Consider the following 27,896-nt stretch of genomic DNA (forward strand, 5'->3'; position numbering starts at 1 on the left):
TTTTATCAACTGTGTGAACAACTAGTGAAAGATATAACCGTAACATGTCAGGAAAAAAATGAGGAGAAATGCAAAAACCTCTCAGAATCACTGAGTTTGAAAAGATCCTCCCCTTCTAAAACTTCTAAAACCCAATCAGGTGTAGCTAATCACCTTCTCAATGGTGAACACAGACATTTGACTTTCAACTGTGATCAGCTGTGGTCATTTTGATTAGCTCAGCATGAAAAAAACACTTTCCTGAAGCATTTCAGGCCCTGGTAGTGCAACTGAAGCAAACACTCAACTATGGGTGTCAAAGCACTGTCTCCTGGATAAAGTTGTGGACAGGCACAAGTCAGGAGATGCAAAAAAAATTCAAAGGCTTTATCAATGCCTAGAAGCACAGTGAAGTCTATTAAGAAGTGGAAGGTATAGCCAGGAGGAAACTGGTCAGAGAGGCTACTAAAAGGCCTACAGCAACTCTGAAGCAGTTGCAGGAATTTGACAAAGAGTGGTCATTGCGTGCATGTTGACACCATTTATCACAAATTCTCCGGAAATGTGGCTTGTATGAGAGAGTTGCAAAAAAACAGCCACTCCTCAAAAGGCCACATGCATTTACGATTGCGCTTTACCAAAACGCACCTTGAAGTATCTGAGGCCACATGGAGAAAGTTATGGTCAGATGAGACTAAATTTGAATTATTTGGCCCCAACACCAAGCGATATGTCTGGCGGAAATCCAATACAGCTCACCATCCAAATAACACCACTCCTACAATAAAGTATGGAGGTGGTAATATCCTGTTATTGGGGGTGTTTCTCTGCAGCAAGGACTTGGAGCACTTGTCAGGATAGAAGAAAAATGGATGAAGGGAAATACCATCAAACTCTTGAAGAAAATCTGCTGCCCTCTGCCAGAAAGTTGTCAGTGGGAAGAAGGTTTACCTTCCAACATGACAATGACCCAAAGAACACAGCAAAAGTGGTTGAAGAAAGGTGAATGTCCATGCATGGCCTAGTCAGAGCCCAGACTTAAACCCCATTGGAAATCTGTTGAATGACTTGAAGACTGCAGCTCACGAATGGTCACCGTCAAATTTAACTGAACTTGAGCAGTCATGCAAAGAAGAGTGGGCAAATATTGCAAAGTTAGTGGAGACATATCCTAACAGACTAAAGGCTGTAATTAAAGCAAAAGGTGGTTCAACAAAATACTGACATAAGGGGGTGATCCTTTTTCCAACTCGGTGATTCCGTTTTTGAATATTTTTTCTGACATGTTTGCGTTCTATCTTTTACTTGAATGTTATAAGTTGCACTGAGTAAATACAACTGGATAAAACAAAAACTGTCTTCTTTTCAGAATGCAAAGCAATATGTGATTATTTTAAGGAGGGGGGTTGATTCTTTTCTATACCCCGCTAGATGTAGTGCCACAACCATCGCTAACTATGCAGCTTTGAGTAGGGATAAGGTGTTCCTGGTTTCCTTTGGGAAAAGGGCAATGGTTTCATAAATTTGATACAATTGCCATCTTGCTGGAAAATCTTTGATTCCTTAGGACGGAGAATGATAAAAATATGAGTGTGCAGTCTTTGCTGTGTGTTTTTAAGGAACTTCCTTTATTCCTGTCAAAACCATGTTTCAGGACAGGAGACTGAATGTTTCCTCTGAAACCAATTACTTATCCTTCGAAGTACTGCCAGTTTAAGATCTATTCTCGGGCCACATGATACAAAAGGTGGTCTGTTGGAATGAAGTCATTCATGGCTGGCGATCGAGACCCTGGAAGACAGTTGGTGAGGAGCTTTGGGATTCCGCATCGCTGGATCCATGTTGAATGTAGTTTGGCTTTAACTATTGACTTCAGTACTTTTGAGTCCCTGAGCAAGAACCAGTATGCAGCTTAGAGTAAAGCTTGGTGATAAGTTTTTTTTTTTTTTTTTTTTTTTTTTCTCCATTAGACCGCAACTACCAGGACATTGTATTCTGAGAGCAGCACTCACAGCTGTCAATACACAGATTATTGGCTGTAGCCAATCAACTGAGGAAAATTTTCCAACATGTTCCTTCAACAGAAGTAGGTCAAACAATCAACTACTTTTGAGTCAGGGATGGCCACGCACTGATAGGATTTTGTCTGCTGCCTGCTGAACAGGCTGAGTTTTAATCAGTGTATGGCCATTTAACATCCGAAACCCTTATCTTCTTCTGCTCCCTTTCTCTATGTATATCTTATTTTCAAAAGTTATTGGGACGCCTGCCTTTACATGTACATGAGCTTTACGTACATGGCATCTGTCTTAGTCCGTAGGGTTGAATATTGTTGGCCCACCCTTTGCATCTATACCAGCTTCAACTCCTCTGGGAAGGCTGTCCACAAGGTTTAGGAGTGTGTCTATGGGAATGTTTGACCATTCCTCCAGAAGCACATTTGTGAGGTCAGACACGGATGTTTGACGAGAAGGCCTTATTCCCATTCTCCGCTCTTATCCCAAAAGCTGTTCTATTGGGTGGAGGTCAGGACTCTGTGCCGGGCAGTCAAGTCTCTCCACCCCAAACTCATCCATGTTTTTTATATACCCTTGTGCACTAATCCAAAAAGGCAGGTGTCCTAGTACTTTTGGTAATCTAGTGTATGTTTTAAGGCTGGGCTGCATGGAGCAATATGGGATTCTTTTGTCCTTTTTCTGAAAATTGATACACAGGTTTAGGGTTTCATGCTATAGGTTTTACACTAGGATGTGCACATAATTTCACCGCTTCATTAAGTTGTACACTTTTAAAAAGTCTGGTAAAAAGTGGTACCTGCATGAGAATACTTTGCCCTCTGTCCTGGATGTTTGTTCTCGAAGAGCTATATCTGAAAAATATTCTGCATCTGACAGTTCTAGTTGAGTTGGATACCTAGCTCCCTGGTGCATATGCTGCTAGTCCTGTAGTGATGTAGGGGGCTGATGGATGGAACAAAAGGGTGCGATAGGTCTTGGCAGGCGACACATCACTTCATCACATTTTTCAGACAGGTGGATTTGAGTCATGGGTGGTGGAACAGTAATACAGTAGCAGTTTTCTCTAGGGCCAGCAGTGATATTGGTTTTAGACCTTTTAAACTGTTGTCTGCATTAAAGGGGCTGCCTTTTTAACAAAAAAGTCCTGCCAGTATGTATAAAGTGTAGGTACCTAGCAACAATGTGCAATTTCTTTTGCCACACAAATGGCAGATTATTATGCTTGGACAAAGTTCCTGAATATCTGGCAATATCTATTCTGATTTTCATCCTGTTGTTGGATTCCTGTTGACTAAGAAGGTAGGCTGCTATATAGTGATGGTTCAGTAGGAATATGTGGGAGGGAGTAGGAAAACGTTGACTCTTTAGGAAGTGTCAGAGCTTTGTATAGTGCAATGACTGCAGGCTGCTTTTTTTTTTTTTTTCTTCTTACTGAAGAGGGAAATGTGCAGTGTTGCTCACTTGCAGTTGGCTAAGTGATTACTGAAGTTCTAAACACCATACATTTAACTTTTTTTTTTTTTTTTTTTTTACGAAGGCCTGATTCACACTGGCGTACTATAGCTGGCAGTCTCATTTCAGTTGTGATGCAGCGGTTGTCCTAAACACCCACTGTATGAGTTCAGGGCTGTGTCAGACTGGGAGCAGCGGCTGTGTTTGTGCAGCTACTTCCTCCTAATTGAAGTGCAATGGGAATGCAGAGAACACCCATGTATCCTTGTGCAGGAAAACACAGCCCTCACACATGTGTACGCTATAGTACACTTGTGTGAACAAAGCCTAAGAAATTGTTTTCTAAAGTTTAGGTGTGACCCTGTCTCAGTTGAACCTATGCTCCATTTTAAAGAGAAGTAAAGTTCAGGATATTCATCTGAATCAGTCTTCATTTAATAGTGCCAGCCTCCCTCCTGGATGGCATTTTAAATGGCATTTAAATGTATGTATTTACTCGCAGCAGGAATGTCAACTCCTTTTCAGGCTATAGTATGCAGAAAAGGCTGTCCTGTCTGCCTTGGCCCTGTGCTGAAAACTTGGCTTTCTGGGCTTTGTGAAGGAAAATTGCACCTACCCTATTTTAACCTCCCCTCCCGAGTGCATACCTAGCTTGAAATTGTGAAAATTTTCTTTGCTGTTTGTGACCTCCTGTATGGTTCTATAGGACTTTCTCCTGAGTTGGGAGAAACTTGAGACATAACCCCATCTAGCCCCTATAGAACCGTATGGGAAGCTACTCCACTGTGACTTGCGTAATAAAGATTGTCCAGTTGACTGGGATATAAAACATTAGAGGTCATGGGCACGATCACAAGGTAAGTGAGCATTTAGGGAGGGTAGTTTTGATAGCTTAGTTTAAGGTGGTGGTAAAAAGGATGGGTATCTCCCTTACCTTCTTCTATCCATGCTTGCTTGATTCACCTGTCAGGAGCAAAGGCAGAGTTAGACAATTTCATCCTTTATAAAGTGAACCTGTGCTTTGCCCATACAGGGCAATGCTACACACTTTTATAAAAAAATAAAAATCTATTTAGTACATGCATCTAATCATACCATACACATTCACATGAATAGTAGCAATGACAGTAACAACACACAAAAAAAAATAAAAAAAAAATTATTTATCCTTCCTCCCTCCATGCATAGTCCTCACAAGGATACTTTTAATATTATCTACAGAGTTTCCTAACTACTACCAGTATTAAAGAAAATGAAATCAAACGCCTCTGCAGCCGTACCAGAATCGGCCAGCCACCCTGACATATCCTGTCCTATTTCCTCAGACAACCCCTATGTGCATGGGTTTCTCTGTACAGTGATAAATTACTATTAACCAGACCTTTCCAAAAGGAAACCGTAGGTTGAACCCTTTTCTTCCAATATAAGGTAATGGCCTTCCGTGCATAAAACAAAAGACTAATACTTTTTCAGCTCTGGTAGGTAACAAAGCAGTCTCCAAACCCAGTAAACAATTTCAATAGTCCTAGGAATAGAGATTGTTGTATGTGCATTAAGTACCTTCAAAACTTCTCACAAAAAAGAATGATCTTAGGACATGACCAAAAAAATGTGTATTGTTCCCCACAAGGTCTCCGCATCTCCAACATTCAGGAGAGCATGATGGATACATCTGCAATCTAGCAGGAGTAAAATGAGCCCTATGCACTATTTTATACTGAATTTGTCGGTCCCGCAAGGAGACTTAACTTTTAAATGGTAAATCCCAGATCTTATTCCAGTCCTTCGGGCCTAAACCTGGCATGTCCCTCTCCCATTTAGCGCATAGTTTATCTAACGGAGGTAATGCATCCGCTACTAAATGAGCGTAAATCTGTGACCTGCCCTTTTTTATTACAATCCAAACTAAGCAAACATTCCAACTTGGACTTCTCTACCTGCAAAGGTGCATTCACAAATTGACTCCTGAAAGGATGAGCAAATTGCCTGTAGTGTAGAAATGATAAGTAAATGGAATCCTAAACTCCTCAGAGTTGAGCGAATGACTTCAAAAAGCCTCCCTCCACCACCTGAGAAAGAGACTTGATCTTGTATTTAGTCCAAATCATCGGGTCTGGTAGCTTAACAAAGTGAGGTAGAGCGGGTTGCTTCCAAATCGGAACAGTGGTCCTCAACCCTGGTCCTCGGGGCCCACTAACAGGCCAGGTTTGCAAGATAACTAAATTACATCACAGGTGATCTCATTTGCTGCTCGGTGATTGCAGTGTTCTAGTCTGCATCTCCCCAAGGTAATACTTAAAACCTTGCCTGTTAGTGGGCCCTGAGGACCGGAGTTGAGGACCACTGCATTAGAAGATACCAATACGAAAGAACCACGCTCCCGGAATAATCCAGCCCTCCATGCCCTAACTGTGGCGGACATCAAAGGTGTCAATGAATACAGGGCTCCCAATCCCCGAAACACCAATACACGCAAAGCCTCCAATGATCCAACTATGACCGCCTCCCAACATTGTGGATGGATTGGTCTGGTCCGGGGAAAACATCAGGCCACCGTGATCAACTGGGAGGCCAAATAATACTTCTGCATATCCGGAAAAGCCATCCCACCCTGGGAGGCAGACCTCATGAGCGTGGCTAACCTGTAACTCGGAGGGCTAGGGGACCATAGAAAAGAAGAAAAAACACTATTTAGCTGAACAAAAAAAGACTTCGGAATCCACGATGGATAGTGGCGTAGAAGATAAATGAACTTGGGTATTTTCATTTTAACTAAATTCACCCGACCCAATACAGAGATGTAGGCATTCCCAAGATGTGTCGCTTGGTTTCTTGTACCACCAGGGTCAAGTTTAAAGGAGCATACTCCGAGGACCCTCTAGAGACCCAAACTCCTAAATATTTGAATGTATCCACCCATTGAAGCGGAAGATTCAGGGCAGAAGATTCCCTCGCTCCCCGGATCAACAGGTAGTAAAAGGGATTTGGACCAGTTAACCCTCAGTCCAGTGAATGTAGAAAATGTATTAAGAATCCGTACTGCTCCTTGCCGTGAAGGTCCCGCATCGCCCAGGAACAGCAACATAGCGGCGGCATATGCCACTCTCTCCTCCAACCAACCTACGCGATGTACATGAATATGTGGGGACGTGCGGAGTGCCTCCGTCATTGGCTTGATTTGCGAAGGCAAAAAGTTGGGGAGAGAGGACATCCCCGACACCTACCCCAATACAAAGAAAAAGGGAGAGAGAGGGCACTGACCAGGCTAATTTATAAGAATCCGACTGCATCTATCTTCAGCCACTCAATGAACTGCAGGGGAAAACCCATCCTCCTAAGAGTCTCCCAAAGAAAGGGACACTCTACAGTACAAGCTCACTTTAATCTCCCTGCCCCCTGCAACATACACTGCTCAAAAAAAATTTAAAGGAACACTTTGAAAAGGCATCAAATCTCAATGGGGAAAAATCTCTTGTTGGACATCTATACTAATGTGCACTGGGTAATGTGGTGGGAATGAAAGGATGCCACATCGCTTGATGGAAATGAAAATCCTCAACCTACAAAGGGCTGAAATCAAAGTGAAAAAAATGATGCGGCAGGCTAGTCAATTTTGCTGAAATTTCATTGCATCAACTCAAAACGGTACTCAGTAGTTTATACGGCCCCCACGTAATTGTATGCATGCCTGACAATGTCGGGGCATTCTCCTAATGAGACGAGGGATGGTGTTATGCGGTATTTCCTCCCAGAGCTCCTGAACAGGATGAGGTGCAATCTAGTGGTGGCGGCTTGGCCGAAACATGTCCCAGAGGTGTTCTTGTTGGCTTTAGGTCAGGCGATTCAATGGTATCAGTTCCTTCATCCTCCAGGAACTGGTTGTATACACTTGCCACATAAGGGCCGGGCATTGTTGTGCACCAGGAGGAATTTGGGACTCACTTCACCAGCGTAGCGTCTGACATTGGGTCCAAGGATTTCATCTTGATACCGAATAACAGTCAGGGTGCCATTGTCTATACTGTAGAGGTCTGTGCATCCCTCCATGGATATGCCTCCCCAGACCATCACTGATCCACCACCACGGTCATGCTGAATGTTACAGGCAGCAGAACGTTCTCCACGGCTTCTCCAGACCCTTTCACATCTGTCACATGGTGTCAGGGTGCATGTGCCAGTGGACCTGCCAATTCTAGTGTTCAATGGCAAATGCCAATCAAGTTCCAGAGTGATGGGCAGTGAGCACAGGGCCCACCAGAGGAAGTCGAACAGTCAGGTCACCCTCATGAAGTCTGTTTCTGACCTGCTGGAGATCATTTTGTAGGGCTCTGGCAGTGCTCATCCTGTTCCCCCTTGCACAAAGAAGCAGATACCGGTCCTGCTGATGAGTTAAGGACCTTCTACCGCCCTGTCCAGCTCTCCTAGAGTAACCTCCTGTCTCCTGGAATCTCCTCCATGCTCTTGAGACTGTGCTGGGAGACGCAGCAAACCTTCTGGCAATGGCACGTATTGATGTGCCATCCTGGAGGAGTTGGACTGCCTGTGCAACCTCCTATAGGGTCCAGGTATCGTCTCATGCTACCATTGGTGACACAGACCATAGCCAAATACAAAATTAGTGAAAAACAATCAAAGATTAGGAAAATGTCAGTTGCCTTCACCTGTAAAACCATTCCTGTTTTGGAGGTCGTCTCATTGTTGCCCATCTAGTGCACCTGTTAATTTAATTACCACCAAAGCAGCTGAAACTTGGTTAAAAACCCCCTCTGCTACTTACTAACCAGATCAATATCTCAGGAATTTAATTGACTTGAAGCTATACTCTGATTAAAAATTGTTCCTTTGATTTTCTGCACAGTGTATATTACTTTTCCTTCTGTCCTATACTACTTGGTATGTCCTTCCCCTTTTATGTTCGTTGTACCTTACTCAGGGTTATGGACTTTGAGTCAGTGCTGGTGAATGGGCTTGCTTAGTTCATTCTCAGCAGTACCGAAAAGTACCTAGCATTTTGTACACTCCTGACAGTACTTATCGCTAAAGGGCATTGGCTTATGTTGCAGTTGTTGGAATCACTGGCTATCCTTTGTGATTCCTGGCTGCAAGCGTGTCAGTCTGTCAAAAAAACCCTGAAGCTTTTCTAGGTTTTGGTGTTCAGGATTTTCCCTGCAATAAGGTAAAAAACATTCTGCATGTAGCCCCCCCTCCCCCCCCACTTACCAGAGCCTGATGTCATTCCAGCAATGTGTACAAGTGCATTGGCTCTCACCCTCCTCATTGGCTTAGAAATAACTGTGGGAGCCATTTGCTTCCACTGCTGTCAATCACAGAAAGTAAAGTTGGGGGGGGGGGGGGGTTGAGGGTGTCAAGCAAGCAGTTTTCTATAGGGGCACACAGTGGGTGGGGGGAGCCAGGAGGGCCAGCAGGGTCTGAGAAGATGAAACAATGGTTTGCACAAAGCCGGTAAGTAGCACGTTTGTTTTTGCTTAAATAAGTGATCCTTCACAATCATGTAAGGGGAGCGCTAGGCTCCAAAAATAGGTTAATAGCTATATATTCTGTAGCTGCTGACTTTTTGATACAAGGACACTTACCTGTTTGGGAATCCAGTGACGTCACCCAAACTGATTCGTCAATCTGCTTCGGATGCACGCACTGCAAGTAAGGAAAATAGGAAGTGAAGCCTTCTACTGCGCATGCGTGAGTCCTGCCATGCCACATGAATGGTCCCGTAGCCTTCTGGGACCTATGATGTGCCCCTGAAGACTGCGGAGGAAGGAGGGGAGCCAAACTTCTGGCTCTAATCGCCACAATCAATCAGGTCCCCCCCCCCCCCAAAAGGTGCCAAATGTGGGGGTGAAGCCCCACTTTAACGTCTCAACAGACCAACTGTCCAGCAAAAGTCTCAGTTGCAGGGATGAGACAAACAACTTAAAGCAGAGCCAAACTCTGCAGTACTTTGCTCCCTTCAAAGTTCCAACATCCCTCGCTAATATCTTCCACCTGGCTTCTGGGTGCTGAACTGCGACTGTTCTCATTGGCCAGCATGGGATGACGTCAACTCCTGCGTGCACACAGTGGTGCAGGCATACAGCAAACAGGTGTTGTACCGGAAGGTAAACCGAGCTGCGCAACCGCTCTGTGTACATTCCAGAGAAGACTGAGAGCAGGCAGTTGGGTTTCTTTATTGCAAAAGACCCATTGCATGTCTCTTCTGCCATAAAGAGCTGGTCTGCCTAATTCTTAAAGTGGGGCTGTAGTTTTGCTTTAATATGGATAGAGGTGCTTACAGTGGTCAGCTTTTATGAATTTATGTAAGATCTTTATATGAAAAGAAGACTGTTGCTGTAGCTACTTAAAAGGTGTTGGCTGGAACACTGCTCTGTGTTCTAGTCCAGGGTCGGCAGTCTACGGGCCGCACTCGGCCCGCCCCTCCGCCCCTGCTAAATGTCTGGCCCATCAATGCATGTGATGACTTTACGTGCACCAGACCCGCAGACATTGTAACCACCTCATCTGAGAAAAATCTGTGATGCCCGTGTCCCCTGGACACAGCCAATCACAGATAGTAATAAATGCCCAACCACCGCTCATTTGCCATGTGATTGCCTCAGCCAATGAGAGATGATCTCATATATATATATATATATATATATATATATATATATATATATATATATATATATATATAATATATATACCGTGTGTGAGGGAAGGCGATCTGAGTGCAGAGTGAGTTTTGTAGTATGTTACCTTGCCAATATAGTACCCCTCAGTGACCAGTGTCAATGCGGCCCTTCATGCATTCACATACATTAATTCTAGGCCCTTAAGTAGAAAAAGGTTGCTGACCCCTGGTCTAGTCCATCTAAATCTCCTAGCGCATTGAACACTACCCACTCCTTAGTTTGACAATGACCCGTCCAAGGGTGTCTGTTACTCTTCCACCCATAGTGGACACACCCTAACAGGAAAAAAGCTGAAAAGAAAACTAATGCTGCTATATATTACTTTTTTGTTGGGGGTTTATTATCGCTTGAAAAGCACTGGTCTTCTCTAAATGCCAAAAGATATCTTTCTCTGCTTTTAAAGTTCTGAGCTTTCTGGAAACCACCTGAACGTGGCCATTCCTGTATGGTAACTGCTGATCACGCCATCGGAGTGCCATTTTGTCAGATGCTCTCATGGCTTCCCATAATTCCAAACTGTACTGTCATGGACTGCTTCATGAAACTCCAATAAACCTTCAATTGGTTAGCAATTGTATAGCACAGGAGTCCTGTCTATAAATGACACAAGTGACTGGTCTTGAAGAGGCATTGGTATGTGGGGCTACAACCTGGTAATTTTGTTTTAGTTGGTGACCACCAACACAAATATTCTTTGGATCCGAGAGTTTCTGTGTTGTCTTAATGCTTTTGAAGCAGTTGTTACTATTGTGATGTTCATATGAGGCAGTGACTTGAAGGAATTGTGTGAACTTTGTCAGAAATATCCTGTTTTGTGGGGTCCATGGTATCTGGAGATGCAGTCTTTATTTAAAGTGTTTCTAAACCCTGCATTCACTATATCTGGTCTCCACAGTACACATAACAAATGCAATTATTTTAGTAATTATAAATGGCTAAATACCGATTCTCGTCCGCTGTATATAGCAGTCTTGTGACATCTTGTCCGTGTCTGGTTCAAGCTTGTAGGAGGAGTTGTGTTCTCCTCTGATTGTCCTATGTGGCTGCATGACCCCTGACCCTATGACTGGACAGTTCTGATTGGTCTGGTGCTGATCACATGCATTAAAAAAAAAAAAAACCCTGTAGCAATACACACCAAGCTTAGCATGTGCGGAGTGCCCCCAAGTCTCTGTACTATCAGCAGATGGATTGGGGATAGTTGAAGAAGGGGAGGATCATAGAAGACTGGATCAAACAGCCTTTTTACACAATGCGGAGAATTAACTCCTTAGTTTCCACAGGGAGTCTAAAAAGCATGCTTTACTGCATATACAGACTGCTTTTACTGCTGTGGGTTTAGTAACACTTAATTGTTGCTTTGTTGACCGCCAACACCTTGTCCTTTGGATATAAGGGTTGTGCTGTTGTCTCATGCTATGAAAGCAGTTGTGTAAAAGACTGATGTGCATGTGAGGCAAAGACTTGAGGGAATTGTGTTTGAAGAACCTTGTACTTGTCTCTGGGGGATCCCATCCTACATGAGAGACTGGAGCACATCTGCACTATCCCCATAGATCTCCTGCAGAGAATAAGATGTTTGGTTTGTTTACCTAGAATTCTTTACAAAACCACTACAGTTCTGTAGATCAGGATGCATGTGTCTCGCCTTAATGGACTTTTTGGCAAGATTACACGTGGCTATAATGGCCACTGCTGTAGCTTAGCTTGTAATGCACTGCAGACCTCTGTACTCATCTGCTTTAATTCAGGGAAACTCTGCTTCCTCAGATGGTGGATCGAACTTCAGCTGATCTGTTAAATGGCCAATAGGATTTCCAACAGTGGACAGGGCCTTTTCAATCCAAATGTCCTTGTCAAAACGGTTTTTCCTAATGTTTGCTTCCATTGAGTGTCATTTTGTTTTCTTAGCTGGATGGCGCCATAAATGTAACAGAAGTACAATAAGCTCTGTAAGGCCTCATGCACACTGGGCATTTGCCCAACTCCTATGAGGGCCTTTTTACCTGGCAGGAGAAAAGCAGCTTAAAGCAATAGTAAACACCGCTGGGATACTTGTACCTACAGGTAAGCCTATAAACAAGCTTACCTGTAGTGTAGGTACAAGGGATTTTGCATAAAAATGCACTGTTTGGGAGATATTCAGTGTTGCTCCAGCCTTTGAGGTCACCGGCGCTTGCTCTCTGAAAGAATGGCATACATGTGTCGTTCCTTCAGATCTGTGCCATGGCCCTGACTCCCGTGGGTGGGAGTGACGTCATCGGGGCTCGACCATACAAGTGGTCACATCACACGTACCCCGAAGGGAGACCAGGTGAAGATGGAAGCCTCCTCAGTGGCGACCCCAGACAGCTGGAGGGCTTCGTTTTTAAAGTGGATGTAAACCCATTCATGAATTTTGACCTGGGCACATATATCTGACGTGTTTTATCTCCCTTGAAAGCCCTAGGTCCTGTGGCTTTCTCCTGCTCAGTTCTCCTGTTAGCATGATAACTTCTGACAAGTTCTCCATCAATAAGATAAAACCAGGCTGAATTATGTGTTGGGGTGGATGCTGTAGATTAGCGGAGAGCTGGTCTTTTCACATCACAGCTCTGCTTAATTCTGCCTATGAAGATGGGGTGTGTGCCTTTTTCTTCCAAACAGCTGTCTGTATAGCCAAACTTCCCTCCCACAGGTGAATCAGGAAGAGACATTTCTAAAAGGATGTGCACTTTTTTTAAACAAGAAAATAAAGCTGAAGACAGCACATATACAAGTAAAACTTATGTAGGGAGATTTGATTCATCTGTGTTTCATCGGAGGCTGTTCGCTTCACTGGGTATATGTGAGGGTTTACATCCACTTTAAGGTAAGTATTTCATAATGTGCTAGTATGCGGTGCTCTTAACTTGCAGCAAGATTTTTTTCTTAATGTGCATGAGTTAACCCCCGCTTTAAAACACCTAAAGCTGCGTTTTGCAAACGTGTTTAAGCACATCAAGTGTTTCGGCATGCATTAATTCCATTGGCCAGAATAATAATTTATTCCGGCTGTTGAAATCAATGCTCAAGCGCTAAACGCACGTAGCATTTTAGGCACATGTACAGGCTTTTGGGTGCATCAAGCGTTTTTTCTCTCCTCAAACACTCCTCTCCTTACGGCGCACGTGACAGTTTTTTTTAGCCTCTAAATGCTCCTCTTCTAATATGCCTGTAAGTGTCCAAGTGTGCACGGTGATATAGGCTCACAGTAGAGGGGCGTTTTTGAGGCTGAAAAAAAAGCCAAATGCCTGTAAAAACTGCGTTTATTTTTTACATCCTGTGTACGTGATGCCTTACGCATATACTTGGGCCCCATTGCCATATAAACGGCTCCTCAGATCACCAGTGAATCTTATAAATACATTTCCATTGTTTTAAATGATTTGTGACGACATACTAAAGTTATATTGCTGGATGTTAACACAACAATAGATTGCTAAGATCTTTTGCAGTGTTTAAAGGAAAACTATACAGTAGGCTGCTGGTCTTTACTTTGAAAATGCTAACTGCCTGACTAATGTTGAGCAAACACTTTGTTCAGAATCAGGTGCTCTTATTCATTCCTTTGCATTTTTTGTTCTGAATCAATAATTCAAAGTATCAATGCCTGATGGCCAGGCAGCTAGCATTTTCTCAAATATAAGCAGCGCACAGATCTCTCTCAGTACAGGTTTCCCGAAGACCATTGCATGTGGTATTTATTTTATTTGTGACCTAACCAATATCACAATATGCACTTTGAGCAGTGGATATATTACCCAGTGTTTTGACTCTTTTATATAAATGTCGCAAATTATAGTTCTCAAATCGTGTCTTACCAAATTCTCCCCACGTGAATCCTAGTCTTTAAGCCTCAATTATTTATTGATGCTGTTTTGGGTTGACATCTTAGTTTTTGTAGGTTTTATGCTGACATGTGGCTGAAAATGTTAATGTCGGTTTTTATTTTTTTTAACAGAAGCTGGCAGGCTGAAAGAAGCGTTCAGCTCACCGGACGGACTTTCTGGCTTTTGACCCTTTAGCTGGTAAGTTGATTGCTGGATTACTGCTTCTTTGTATCTCCTAAAGGATATTTTTCTCAAATTAAATAAAATCTTGTATTTATGTGCAATCCCATTGCACGGAGTAGTCCCTTACCATCGCTTTTGGCATTCCCTGGCTGACGATGTCCTCATCAATGCTCCGCGTGCCTCCTTAGCAAGCTAGTTGTGAAGAGGGCACCTGTGCAATACCTAGCTGGGCTGTGTACGTCCATAGACACACTGTCCCGGTAAGCCTCACCCCTGCTCCCTCACTGGAGTTGGTCCACAGCAGGAGCCTATGGCTCCCATTGCTCAGTATCTCCTGTGAAACCAGGAATAGGAGCAGTGCTGCGGCCAGGACAGTGAGAGGAGTTGGACAAGCAGGTAATGCTTTAAGGTAAAGTTGTAAATTAGAACTTTAATTCTTCCAGGCCTCCATCATAAGTCTGGGTTACGAAGAACTATCTTGGAGGGCTTAGTAGGCAAGTCCTTACCTTCAGCAGTTTATTCTAATGTTGAGGCCTACTTTTAACAATCACAAGAACAGGCTTTAAGATGTGAACTGGCCCCGAAGCAAAGATTTATAGAGTGTTATGTTGCTCCATGTCTCTTTATCATAACGAAATCAATTTCTTCTTTGGAAAGTAACAGATATGTCTGCTGGATGTATTTTTTTCTGAACGCGGAAGCAGGAAAAGCGCAGTCAATGTGAGACCCTCGGGGGCTTGCAACTGAAATCAGGTCTAGTCTATAATAACATTTGTAACAAGGTTTACGCATTACATTTCTGGCTGTCTGCAGACAACCTATTGATATATTGATGATTAAACCAAACTGTAGTGTAGTGCAAATGGGGACTGGGGAAATGAAAACTGCACTTGAAAGATGAAAATGGACCTTCATTTAGGCATAGCCTTGTTAGGCTGGATACATATGTAAAGTGCAAAGTGGGGACTGAAAAAGATCTTAAAGGAAAAATAATGCTTCTCTGGGCAGCCTTCACTGCTTCACACATTGGAGACTTGGGTATTTGGTCACACATTAAAAGGATGGATCAGCTCTCTTTAGTCTGTCAGCAAAACTAGAATGGCAATATAAACAGTTTGGTTTCACAGTTAAGGTACCTGTAGAGTTAAATGTGCACCTGTCGGATAATCTTAAAGTGGGTTTTTACCCCTGCTTACCAGGTTGCAATCTCTTGCACAGTTCAGATACTCACCCACCCAGCAGATCCTGCATTGTCCTGTTGAGATCATCTTCTCTTCCACCGAGTTCTAAACTGCCATGTTCTTCGTGACATCCTCAAGAGGCAGTTGGCTCTTTCAGGTCCAGCTGGCAGACCTCCTGATGATGCGCTGCTTGGCCTGCCCACCATCCTCCTTTGTCAATGGAAGACCATGCCTCCTGGGAAATGTGACGTGCATATCCAAGGAGGCACAAGGCGCAAAAAGCAATCTTTTATGTAGCAGAGTGGCGGAGGGGTGGGTTTGAGGTTATTTTTTCTTTTGAGGGTGAAGATCGCTTTAAGCAGTAAAATAGATTTGTAATTAGTCATAACTGACCTCAGTTCACTTTAAGGCCCCATGCACACGGGGCGTTAGAAAAAAAAGTGCGTCAAAGTTAGTTCTGACGCCGGAAAAAGCAGCTGTAAAAAACATGCTTTCAGTAGCTTTTTCCATTTGCGTTATTGCACGTTTTGCCACGCCGCTTTTAGCAGCGTTTTTTTTCTGCCTCCATTCAAAATCAATGGTTCCCTTTGGGAGCCTATTGATTTGAATGGAAGTCGCACTGCAAGTCGGATCAGGATGATCCGACTTGTGGCGCGACTTGCGCTGTGAGAATCTTGAGGGGGAACTCCATGCCAAAATGGGGAAAAAACGGCGTGGGGGTACCCCCCCAGGTTCCAAACCAGGCCCTTCGGGTCTGGTATGTAATTTGAGGGTAGCCCCACGCCGAAAAAACGGCGTGGGGTCCCCCCCAAAATCCATTCCAGACCCTTATCCGAGCATGCAGCCGGCAGGCCTGGAAAGGGGAGGGGACGAGCGAGCGGCCCCACACCCCCCCCACCCCCCCCTGGACCACACCAGGCCACATGCCCTCAACATGGGGGGGTGTTGGTGCTTTGGGGCAGGGGGGGCTCTGCACCCCCCACCCCAAAGCACCTTGCCCCCATGTTGATGAGGACAAGGGCCTCATCCCCACAACCCTGGCCGGTGGTTGTGGGGGTCTGCGGGCAGGGGGCTCATCGGAATCTGGAAGCCCCCTTTAACAAGGGGGGGGCCCCCAGATCCCAGACCCCCTCCCTATGTGAATGGGTATGGGGTACACTGTACCCCAACCCATTCACCCCATAAAAGGCAGTGTATGTGAATAACGACAGGAGACGTTTTGGAAAGTTTATTTAAAATCTTCTACCCTCGAATTCCATACCAGACCCGAAGGGCTTGGTTTGGAACCTGGGGGGGACCTCCACGCCATATTTTCCCATTTTGGTGTGGGGTTCCCCCTCAAGATTCTCACAGCCCAAGTCACCCCGCAAGTCGGATCATCCTGATCCGAATTGCGCTGCGACTTCCATTCAAATCAATAGGCTCCCATAGGGAACCATTGATTTTGAATGGAAGAAAAAAAAACGTATAACGTGGCTTAATGCACGTTAAGCAACGTTATAGCAACGTTATTCAGCCTTTAGCAGCATCAGACGTTTTTACAGCTGTAACGCTGGTCCTCAGAACGCGCAGGTCGTGGGTTCTTGTTGCAGCTTAAAAACGCCTAAGGCCACTTACAACTCAAAAACGTCTGTGTGTGCATGAGGCCATAGAATAACATGGAGGTGGGTTTTTAGGCTGCAAAAAGAAAAACTCCTGACGCTACTTAACAGTGGTGTTAAAAACGCCCCATGTGCATGGGGCCTAAAACACCAACCTATTAATCAGGCCCTCAGCAGGTTCAGAAAGTTTGGTCTGTATAGCAATAAAGGAATGGAGCAGATAACCTTGGCTTACCTTCAGGGAAGGAACATTATCAACCCATAATATACTTCTATTATACATGGCATTTACATTTTCATATGGATGCCCAGAAATCATTATATTTTAGGTCATGAATATTGCTGGCAGTGTTTCTAATAACTATTTGATCAAAAAACAAATATGTCAAGAATTACTAAATGTACATGCGTAATAAACCTGTCTGCTCTGCCATAATTCTTGAGCTATTTTATTAGTAGGGTGTGAGGGGGGGGGGGGGGGTTACAAAAAGGCAAATTATATTTGTTGCATGCTTGTATATACTATCTTTGCTGCCAGGCAAAGCTTTATGTTCTGGTAGAATGTGTCTAATATGAGAATAAAAACATTTACATTTAAGGTCTCTTAGCTGGTTGGTGAATAAATAGCTATTTAGTAACTTTCAACATGATAGAAGGCTGAAATCTTGATTTGTTTAGATGAAGTATTATGTAAGAACAGTTGTTGCATGCGTCTGTTGGTAAATGGCTTGATGTGCGCAGAGGACCTGTGTCCTAGAGACAGATGTAACAGCCACTTTGTTGGCTTTGCCAGTCAATACATTTTTATTATGTCCTAGTGTAAAACCGATTTCATTTTGCAGTGGTTACACGGATTTGCGTGGGACAATGAGCTCGGTGGCGGTTCTTACCCAGGAAAGCTTTGATGAGCATCGCAGTGGGCTGACCCAACCAGCGGTCAGAGGTCAGTGAATTTTATTTTTATCTTTATACAGTAGCTTTTGTCTACTTTCGTTTGACTAGAACTTACGTGACTAAGTATGTCTTACAGTGGCAACCATCGGATCAGAGGAGGAAACTGATCCCCCCACTTACAAAGATGCATTCCCACCCCTCCCAGAAAAGGCAGTTGGCAGTGAGACCACTTCTGAACCTGCAGGTGCATGGAGCAAGATCCGGCCTATCAAGTCTTCCGTTATCACTCAGGTTGGGTCTGCAGTATTTTTTGTTAATGTTGAGGTTTTGTAGCTGGCACAAAAATAGAATTGCCAAGTTAGTGTTTCTGTAGGGGTCTTTTTTTATTTTTTATTTTTTTGTAGGAAAGGGTTTAAACCTCTTGGCTTTGGGGTGTCCCATTGGAGAGATTTTCTACCACTTCCTGTTGTATTTTCAGGACATGAAGTGAATGCATATCTACTCATACTAAGGGGAAATCCCTTCAAAAATAGTTGTCACCAGAACATATTTCCCCTCGCATCTAGAACCTCTGGCTTGTGGTAATAAACTGACTAGTTTTATCAAAGAGAAAAAAGGCGCCGATCACCAACCCAGTGCATTGGTATATAGATGACTGTGGCCTCAGCCAGCACGGCTCCAGCAATGCCCTCTTGACAGGCTTCGCCCCGCTCACTGGGGCTGCTAACAGAGGTTTCCCACCTCTTACCAACCCTGATGAGTGGGGCAAAACATGTGAGGGGGGCGTAGCTGGAGCGATGCTGGCTGAAGCAGCATTTATCTACATACTAATGCACTGGGTTGGTGAGCGCCGCCTTTTCTTTAATAATGCTCTTACACCTCTGGTGCGTTTGACGCCAGCTACCTTCACTGCAACTGGCGGGGAGATCTGTCTCAGACTAGAGTGGTGCTGAAAGTTTCTTTTGAATTTAATTGACTTTAGTTGATATGTTTGACCTTGCAGAGGCACATCAGTAAATAAGCAGTAGTCTGCTTCACAGCTCATTAAACATTTGGTTGAGAATATTTGCCAAACTAATAGTCTTTTACTGTAAAGGATTTGTAATTATGTACAGCCAGGAAGGTGACACGCTTATTTCCTTGTTTAGCAATGTAGCTTCCTGTGTCACCGGTCCACCTTCCGCTTATTTACTTATGAGCCAATTTCATTACACCTATTCAGTAAGGAAAGTTGTCCATAAAGTATTTGTCCTGAAAAGGAGTGGGTGAAAAGATCTGTTAATTCAAAACCATTAATGGGTAAAACCGACTTCAGCAATTTAGCTTTTTCCCTGGAGTTCCACTTTAATGCAGATGCTTTGCAGGGTCTGTTAATCCCAAACTATTTTATTTGGGGATTGTCAGTTAGGGGTTAGGGTATATTCTAGAGGTCGTAAGATAAAAATAAAACCTGGAGGGTGAGTGGGATCGTCGGACCCATCAAAGTCAGTGGGTCTGGTAACAAACTTCAACCTAGACGGTTGGTATAACCGGGAACCACAGGCAACCAGAAGATTTACTGATAAAAAAGAAATGAGAGGGAAAGAACCATCTCCGAATGGTTGCAAATGCCGGGCTCACAAGGTGGAAGGTGCATCAAAAAATACTTTATTGAGGTGGTGAAAATACACAAGTATGATATAAAAATGGGATAAAATTGCTATTAACACTAGCATATGTCATCCATGGTATGGAAGAGACCCTGAGGACCTGTGTGGGTAGAATTGCCGTAATCAGCACTACCTTTGCCGATGCCCCACCCACCCTGCAGACCCTGTGGACACCGATTCAGAAGGTTGGGAGTGATCGGTTACCTGGAACCTGCGATCACTTCATCCAGCCTAAGGGATCAGAGTGCCATAACATGCCAAGTACGAGAACAAAGTCTCAATAGCGAGCTGGGAAATTGTGACCATAATGCTGTGGCTATCTGTTCAAAATTGGCAGGTAACTATGGGGACAATAGACCATGCAGATTGCTGAAGAGTTCAACATGTATAGAGAGCATCACAGTTCACTGATGTGGGATGTCCAATTCACTTGTGCAGAAGAGAGTTGGTGCACATTAGTAACCTAAGCGTTGGAGCTCATGTAGCATCATGGATCAGTCTATATGTGTCATGCTGAGTCGGGCGTGTTCATGTTAAACATGTTCAAACAACACATCAGTGTGGACACCCTTAAGAACAACCGCTGGGTAAACTGGGACGGTGGGGAGAGATGAGTTGGGAGAGCTGCACAGCAATATAGTCTACAAGGAACAGTTCACTGCTGGGGGACCATAAAGCCTGCTGAGCGGGGTGGGTCGTGACACCTGGGGCTTTCAGTGGAGGGTAGGGGGACTAGTGACAGACTGGACACCAAGCCGTGGTGGCCAAACAGCTGTCCCGTTTTCAGTGTTGGTAGAAAAGTCTTACCAGTAACCCCTCCTTGTGGCCCACGAGCAGTCTGCTCTGGTGTCACCGATCCTGTTTCCGGACGCTCTTCCAAGAGGGTACTCGGGCTGGTGTCCCCTTCAGGAGTATCGAGCTGCTGGCATACTTGGCGTCCTTCACTAGGATATCAGGCTGAATATCCCATCTCATGGCATTTCATTGCTCCCGCTCTGGTGCATGTTGTTCCGATGTATATCGTACTTGTTTATGTGTATTTTCACCACCTCAATAAAGTATTTTTTGATGCACCTTCCACCTTGTGAGCCCGGCATTTGCAACCATTCGGAGATGGTTCTTTCCCTCTCATTTCTTTTTTATCAGTATATGCTAGAGGTCATGTGACTTGTTGATCATTAAAAGTCCAGCTACCTGTATCTCAAGCTAGCTCTGAGAAAGGGGGGCACCCCTGAAATGCGTAAGCTACATTTGAAGGTACACATCCCACTACCATTTGCATCAGCAGGTTATGCTCAGTGGAGACTTCAGGTGGACTTACAATTTCATTTTCGCCTGTCCTTTCATCTCCTTTGTCAATATGTTGTATGTTATTATTAAAATAAATTGTTACAGAGGTAATGTGCTAGGCTGATGCGCCCTCTGTATTTTTCTTTTTACAGTTTGAATCATCCACTGGTTTTCTTGCATATCAAAGGGATTACAGTAGCAAACTTGGCCGTTGCCCACAATTACATTTTTGTTGTCTTATTCCCTAAACAAAAAAAAAAAAAAAACCTTTATCGAAATCGCAGCGCAGTGCTGACCTTTCCAGTGCTACATTTTTGCATGTTAAATGTTTTTATAGAAGAGGTTCACACACCGGATTATGTTTGTTTTACAATGGTAACCTGTATCGAAATATGAAACCTCTGCATTGAATTCAAACTTGCTCTGAAATATCATGCTTCTTGTGTTTAGCATAAAAAAAGTTTTCAGGTCTTTCTCTGGGTCTGCCATGAAAGACATCTGTGTTTATTCTCTTAGGTGTTCCATGTCCCTCTAGAAGAACGCAGGTACAAAGACATGGCTCAGTTTGGGGAGGGTGAGCAGGCAAAGATTTGTTTGGACATCATGCAGAAGACTGGGGCTCAATTAGAGCTTTCTCTGGCTAAAGACCAAGGCTTATCCATCATGGTTTCTGGAAAACTCGATTCGGTTATGAAGGCAAGAAAAGAGATAGTGACCCGGCTGCAGACACAGGTAAGACGTCTGTTGTTCTGTGCACTTTAGAGCAGATGTTTAGCCGTAGCCTTGACTCCTTACTCCCATGGCACTGATCAGCTTGGGGAGAGTGATGTGCATTCTCTAAGGGGAGACTGCAAAGGGATACTATTCATGGACATGATGCAATCAAAATCCCCTTAAGGTTAAATTACCTGCATACTGGGGAACAGTTTTAATATAGTGTTCATCAACAGATTATTTTGGCAGCATCTAATGTCAGTGGAGGATTATTTCCTATGCTCAATGTATCGAAGTATGGGAGTTGCTTTCTTCTTTGCTCAAAGCCATTTATTACACAAACACTGTCTTATCAGAGTTATTTGTTTATGGTTATAAATTGCTGTGACATTTTCAGTCTATTACATTCAAGTCTCTCCAATGCTACAATTTTCTGTGTGAATGACAATTGGTCTTGAAACGCTGTAATTAAATGTTCTGCAGGCTTTATTGAGTACGGCTGTTCTGTAACATGGGGTAGGTTTTAATGTTGGAGAGTTTGGAATGAGACCCCTTTTTCACAAATGCCATTTTTGTACCACATCCTAAAGGAGTCATAGGAGGGAAGATGGGATATGTCCTTGTGAAATGTCACATACCTAGGGCGGATCAAACTGACCATGTATACCTGGGGCGCATCACATGGCTCATGTGATAGAAAAGCGTGCAAGCATTAGTTGGAGTTAAAAACTCAAAACGCTACAGCAGGGGTCTTCAAACTATGGCCCTCCCCAGTTGTTCAGGAACTACAATTCCCATCATGCCTAGTAATGTCTGTGAAGGTCAGAGTTTTACAATGCCTCATGGAATGTGTAGTTCTGCAACAGCTGGAGGGCCATAGTTTGAGGATCCCTGCGCTACAGGAAGGAGGCTACAGCAGATGTTTATCCCAAACCTCTCTTGAAGTATCTGAAATGGATATAGCTTCTTGGCCTATAGGCCTGGTATAAGATGTTCCCTCAAGTTTACTTCAATTTTTTTTTTTTTTTTTTTGTGCCGGTTCACATTTCTGCGATCAGAGATCGCATGTAATTCGGAGCGCGCTGCTCCTAAATTTACATGCGATCTCTGTGTGGTGCAAATTCAGTCATACGGTTTGTATGGCTGAATTCGCACCGCAATCGCACCCAACACTCACAGGACACTTTTTTTGGTCCGCAGCAGAATCGGATAGCATGGTAGTTCAAGCTAGTGTGATCCGATTCTGTGTGATCTGATCTGGGGGGTGTCGTTATCCTTTGACACCCCCAGCGTATCGCATATGGCAGTGTGAACTGCCAGGGGTGCGGATGCGATGCGGGAACACGCTGTATATTCGCAGCGTTCCTGTATCGCACAAATGTGAACCGGCACTCAATGGGTTTGCAGATAGAATTAGTTTGCATTGTTAAAGGGGGTAGAAGATTATTCACATAAGGTTTTACAATTTTTGGAAATTTTTAAACATACGCAAGAGGTGGATAACATACAAGAAACTTTCCACAAACAAGTGCACATATATCTGCTTGTGATAGAAATCTGGATAACGACAGTGCAAGGAAGAGCTTTTTAGTCATTGAGAGGTTAGGATACTTTTTTGCCCATTAGCCATCATTGCAGAGTTGTACCTGCTTCTATTTGTGTTGAAGCTCACACATAGATCACACTCCAGTTCTACAGCGTCTACATTTACATAATGCAGTTTAACCCACCACACCAGTTACAGCTTTTGATTCCCTAAAAAAAAAAAACAGATCTTGTTCCCTTAAAGCATGATAAACAGTACAGTGCTTGTGCTGTGTAATTTGGCCCCCTATATCACCTAAAAAAAAAAACCTGGCTGATCCTGCCAATTTCTACCCTCCCCACCTGTACACTGACCACGATGTATCATGGCTGCTGAGCCCTGACACCGTACGTCTTTTATCTACAGCTCTCCTCTGTCCCCCTCCCTGCCTGTCAGCTCACTAGTGCCGCTCTGATCCCCTCCCAGCTACTACAAAACTGATCTTTACTTCATCCCCTCTGTTGGATTGCAAACTGTATCCTAGTGCCTGTGCTTTATTAAAAATAAAAAGCTGGTTTCTTCCTGTTTTCAAAAGTGCCGCTTGGTTGTCTGGTGACTCCCGACTCTCTCCTCCTTTCCGCCTCCCCAGTTGACACCTGAGGAAGTTCTTGGCCCCACCCCTTGGAGATGTCAGACAGGAGAGGAGAGCCGGGAGTCACGTCATCACCAATAGGAGCTGTGAAAACTGGTAGAAATCACTAGGATACAGTTTGTACTCTAACAGAGTGGCTTAACAACAACTTTAACAAAAAGAAACTAACTTAATGCAGACCTCCTGATGCTTGTCTGCAGTGTGGTGACAACTGCTGCTTGCTTTACGTCCTGCATAACACTGCCCTGCATATGCACCATTGTCCCTAAAAATGATCCTCCTCCATCTATGTTGCTGATAACTGTGTGTGTGCAGGACAGATGTGTTGTAAAAGCTGTGAACAAAGCTGTTTGTTTTTTAAACTTTGCCACAAGCAAGAGTCTTACAGACACTTATAAACCTCACCACAATCATTGAGGAAAAAAAGCTTTCATTACATGTTTTATGTCGGTCTATTGCGCACGCTGTAAATAGACAGTAAATAGACAGAACACTTTGTCTGAGCCTACTTAAAGAAAAACTTAATTAAAATAGGGATTGCTTAGCACCCAGCAACTGTTAAAACAATGAACAGTTTGTATGAAGTTGTAGGAGTCTGTAAGGCAGAGTGCAGGGGTCAGAGGTGTGCAATGCACAGAGTACAAGGGTCAGGAGTATGCAGTCAGTGTTCAGTTAAGGAATACAGAACACAATGCAGGGGTCCAGGGTGTGTAATGCAGTGTGTTCAAGAATCAGGTGTATGTAACACTCAGAGGGCTAAAGTCAGTCTGGGCTGGGTTTAGGAGTGAATGATACACAACGAGCAGGGGTCAGGAGTGTGTAATGTACAGAATGCAGGGTCCTGTGGTATGTAATGTACAGAATGCAGGGTCCTGTGGTATGTAATGTACATAGTTACATAGTTAGTGAGGTTGAAAAAAGACATCAGTCCATCCAGTTCAACCTATGATGTGTGTGTGTTTGCATTTAACCGTACATTGTGTACCCCTGTATGTTGTGGTCTCCAAGGTGCCCATCTAATAGTTTTTTGAAACTATCAATGCTCCCAGCTGATACGACTGCTTGTGGAAGAGAATTCCACATCCTTACCGCTCTTACAGTGAAGAACTCCTTACGCATTTTAAGGTTAAACCGCCTTTCCTCTAGTTTTAGTGAATGGCCACGTGTCTTATTGCATCTCCTCTCTCTGAATAGTTTGTTCCTTATGCTAGGGTCACCAGTACAGTATTTGTACATTGATATCATATCCCCCCTCAATCGTCTCTTCTCCAGAGAGAATAAGTTCAGTGCTTGTAGTCTTTCCTCATAGCTGATGTCCTCCATTCCCCTAATTATTTTTGTTGCCCTTCTCTGGACTCTTTCCAATTCCAGCACATCCTTCCTGAGGACCGGTGCCCAGAACTGGACAGCATACTCCAAATGTGGCCGGACCAGAGTCTTGTAGAGTGGGAGAATAATCTCTTTATTTCTGGAGTGAATCCCCTTTTTTATACAACCCAGTACTCTGTTGGCTTTGCTTGCAGCGGCTTGGCATTGCATGCCACTGCCAAGCCTGTTGTCTACCAGTACCCCCAGGTCCCTTTCCATCCTAGACTCACCCAGAGGTTCCCCACCTAGTGAGTAACTTGGTTTCTGGCCCCCAAGTGCATTACTTTACATTTTTCAACATTAAACCTCATCTGCCATGTAGTTGCCCACCCCGTTATTTTGTTCAGGTCCGCTTGTAAGGTTTCCACATCCTGCATAGAAGATATTGGCATGCTTAGTTTAGTATCATCCGCAAATACTGAGATTGTACTAGATATCCCCTCCTCTAGATCATTTATGAATAAATTAAACAGGATTGGTCCCAGGACAGAACCCTGGGGGACCCCACTTTCCACACCCGCCCAATCCGAGTACTTCCCATTAATCACCACCCTCTGGACTCTCCCCTGGAGCCAGTTCTCTATCCAGGTACTCACCCTATGGTCCATACCTACCTTCCTTAGTATGTACAGTAAGCGTTTGTGGGGAACGGTGTCAAAGGCCTTTGCAAAGTCCAGATACACCACATCCACCGGCTTACCTTTATCTAGGTGGCAGCTCACTTCATCGTAGAAGGTTAATAGATTGGTTTGGCAAGAACGATTTTTCATGAATCCATGCTGATTACTACTAATACCATTTTCATTACCAAAGTCTTGTATGTGGTCCCTTAACATCCCCTCCAAAATCTTGCAGACTACAGATGTTAGGCTGACCGGCCTATAGTTACCCGGGATACATCTCGGCCCCTTTTTAAATATTGGTACCACGTTGGCTTTTTTCCAATCAGCTGGCACCATACCCGTCTGTAAATTATCCTTAAAGATCAAGAATAATGGTCTGGCAATCACCTGGAATGTACAGAATGCAGGGTCCTGTGGTATGTAATGGACAGAATGTAGGGGACAGTGTGTAATGCATGTCAGGAGTACAAAACAAAAAGAATGCAGGGGACAAGATGTGTAATGCATAATGCATAGCAGTTGGGAGTACAAAACAAAAAGAATGCAGTGGACAGGAGTGTGTATGCAGGGTCTAGGGGTATGGAATGCACAGAATGCAGGGAACAGGAGTGTGTAATGTATATTAGGACTTGGGGGACAAGATATGCAGGGTCCAGGGGTATGTAATGAACAGTAGGATTTAGCAGTACAAAACAAAGCTTGCAGGGGGGACAGGGGTGTAATGCACAGAATGCTGGGGACAGGAAGTGTAATGCATAGGAGTCAGGAGTACAAAACTAAAAATGCTGTTGACAGGGGTATGTAATGCAATCCACTCCCTCCCCTCCAAAAAAATCCAGCTCTAATATCTTCATGCGTACTTCTCCCAGAATAAATCTTTGCGCCCCACAAATCAACCCAACCCCAATTCCTATTCCATGCAGAAATCCTCCTCCCACCTCAGATTTAGCTCCGATTCGTGGGACGCCGGGATTTAGTTCAAATCTTAGGATGGTCCTGCTGAATCTAGGATGGTTTAGAGGTATACTAACCTTATCACCCCCATCCTGTCTAACCTAAGCTGCATTGTAACTGAGCATACGCATACACCCCACCCCTAAAGTATATACTCCTTGCTGACCTACCATGTATTCCCACACCCCAAAATAATCCTGTTTCTGTAACCTAACAACTTAACCCACACATCATAACTGAAAAAAAGGGAAAAAGTGCTGCGCTACAAAGCAACAAGCACCTAATTAAATAAGTGTTGCATATATTCATATACAATTGTGTATATCAAAGATATCAATATCCATAAAGTGTAAAGAATTGTGCAAAATCGCAAATGTGCAAAGAAAATTTCAAATAAAGTCCAAATATGTGCAATATAAATATACAGCGTGACAATAGTGGAAATTAATCAATTCCATCAAACATACATTGAACACGCAGAAAAGGATGAATAAAGTCCTCAATCTTATAAAAAAAAAAAAACAAAGGTGCTGCGAGATATTAAGTCCATATCCGATCAAAGGAAGAACTTCATGTGTTCAGAAACAGGGAATTATCACCAGAATGAAGAGTCAGGAGCGCTTACCAAAATATGTGGACTCTAAAACTATAGGCAAAGAGTCATTCAAGCAGAAAGTGGTGTTGCTTGTAGTGCAGTGGTCACTGTCTCCAAGCTTTTTGATAGGCATAAAGGAACTCGGTACCCAAGAACACAAAAAGCCTCAGAGGTTGATTGCTGCCTGGTCATTTCGTTTTAGTTATACTCTGGAAGGCATTCACACAGATGCTGCTCTGTTAAAGGTAAATCTCCACCATTCAAAGGTTGCCTACCCCTGCTCCAAGGTATTCAAAAGAATTGAAGACCGCTAAGAATAGACCAGTTAGGATGTGAGAGTACCACTTACTGGCTGAAAATGTATGCAAAAGCAAAATGACCAGGCAGCAATCAACTTCTGAGGATTTTTGTTTTCTTGGCTACCAGAGTTCCATTATGGCTATCAAGACTTGAGGCGGTGACCACTATTGTGAGACCATTGCACTTCAAGCAAAAACACTTCTGCTTGAATGACTCTTTGCTTATAGTTTTAGAGTCCACATATTTTGGTAAGTGCTCCTGACTCTTCATTGTGGTGATGGTCGCACTTGGGGTGATAATTCCCTCTTTCTGAACACGTGAAGTTCTTCCTTTGATCAGATATGAGCTTTAAATCTCAGAGCACCCTCTTTGTTTTAG

At 43.7% G+C, this 27,896-nt stretch overlaps 1 protein-coding gene across 1 annotated transcript in view; it reads left to right on the top strand.

Annotated features, from left to right (window-relative positions):
* HDLBP (high density lipoprotein binding protein) overlaps window positions 1-27,896 on the top strand; it is a 73,759-nt gene that overhangs the window by 10,795 nt on the left and 35,068 nt on the right. Inside the window, exons 2-5 of the mRNA XM_082249010.1 lie at window positions 14,121-14,187; window positions 17,797-17,897; window positions 17,985-18,139; window positions 21,304-21,519. Coding sequence (XP_082105136.1) covers window positions 17,822-17,897; window positions 17,985-18,139; window positions 21,304-21,519 — 447 coding nt within the window. The 5' untranslated portion in view covers window positions 14,121-14,187; window positions 17,797-17,821. The remainder of the gene's footprint in view (window positions 1-14,120; window positions 14,188-17,796; window positions 17,898-17,984; window positions 18,140-21,303; window positions 21,520-27,896) is intronic.

This window comes from Pelophylax lessonae, assembly GCF_965119305.1.
Source record: "Pelophylax lessonae genome assembly, chromosome: 3".
NCBI classification, from domain to species: domain Eukaryota; kingdom Metazoa; phylum Chordata; class Amphibia; order Anura; family Ranidae; genus Pelophylax; species Pelophylax lessonae.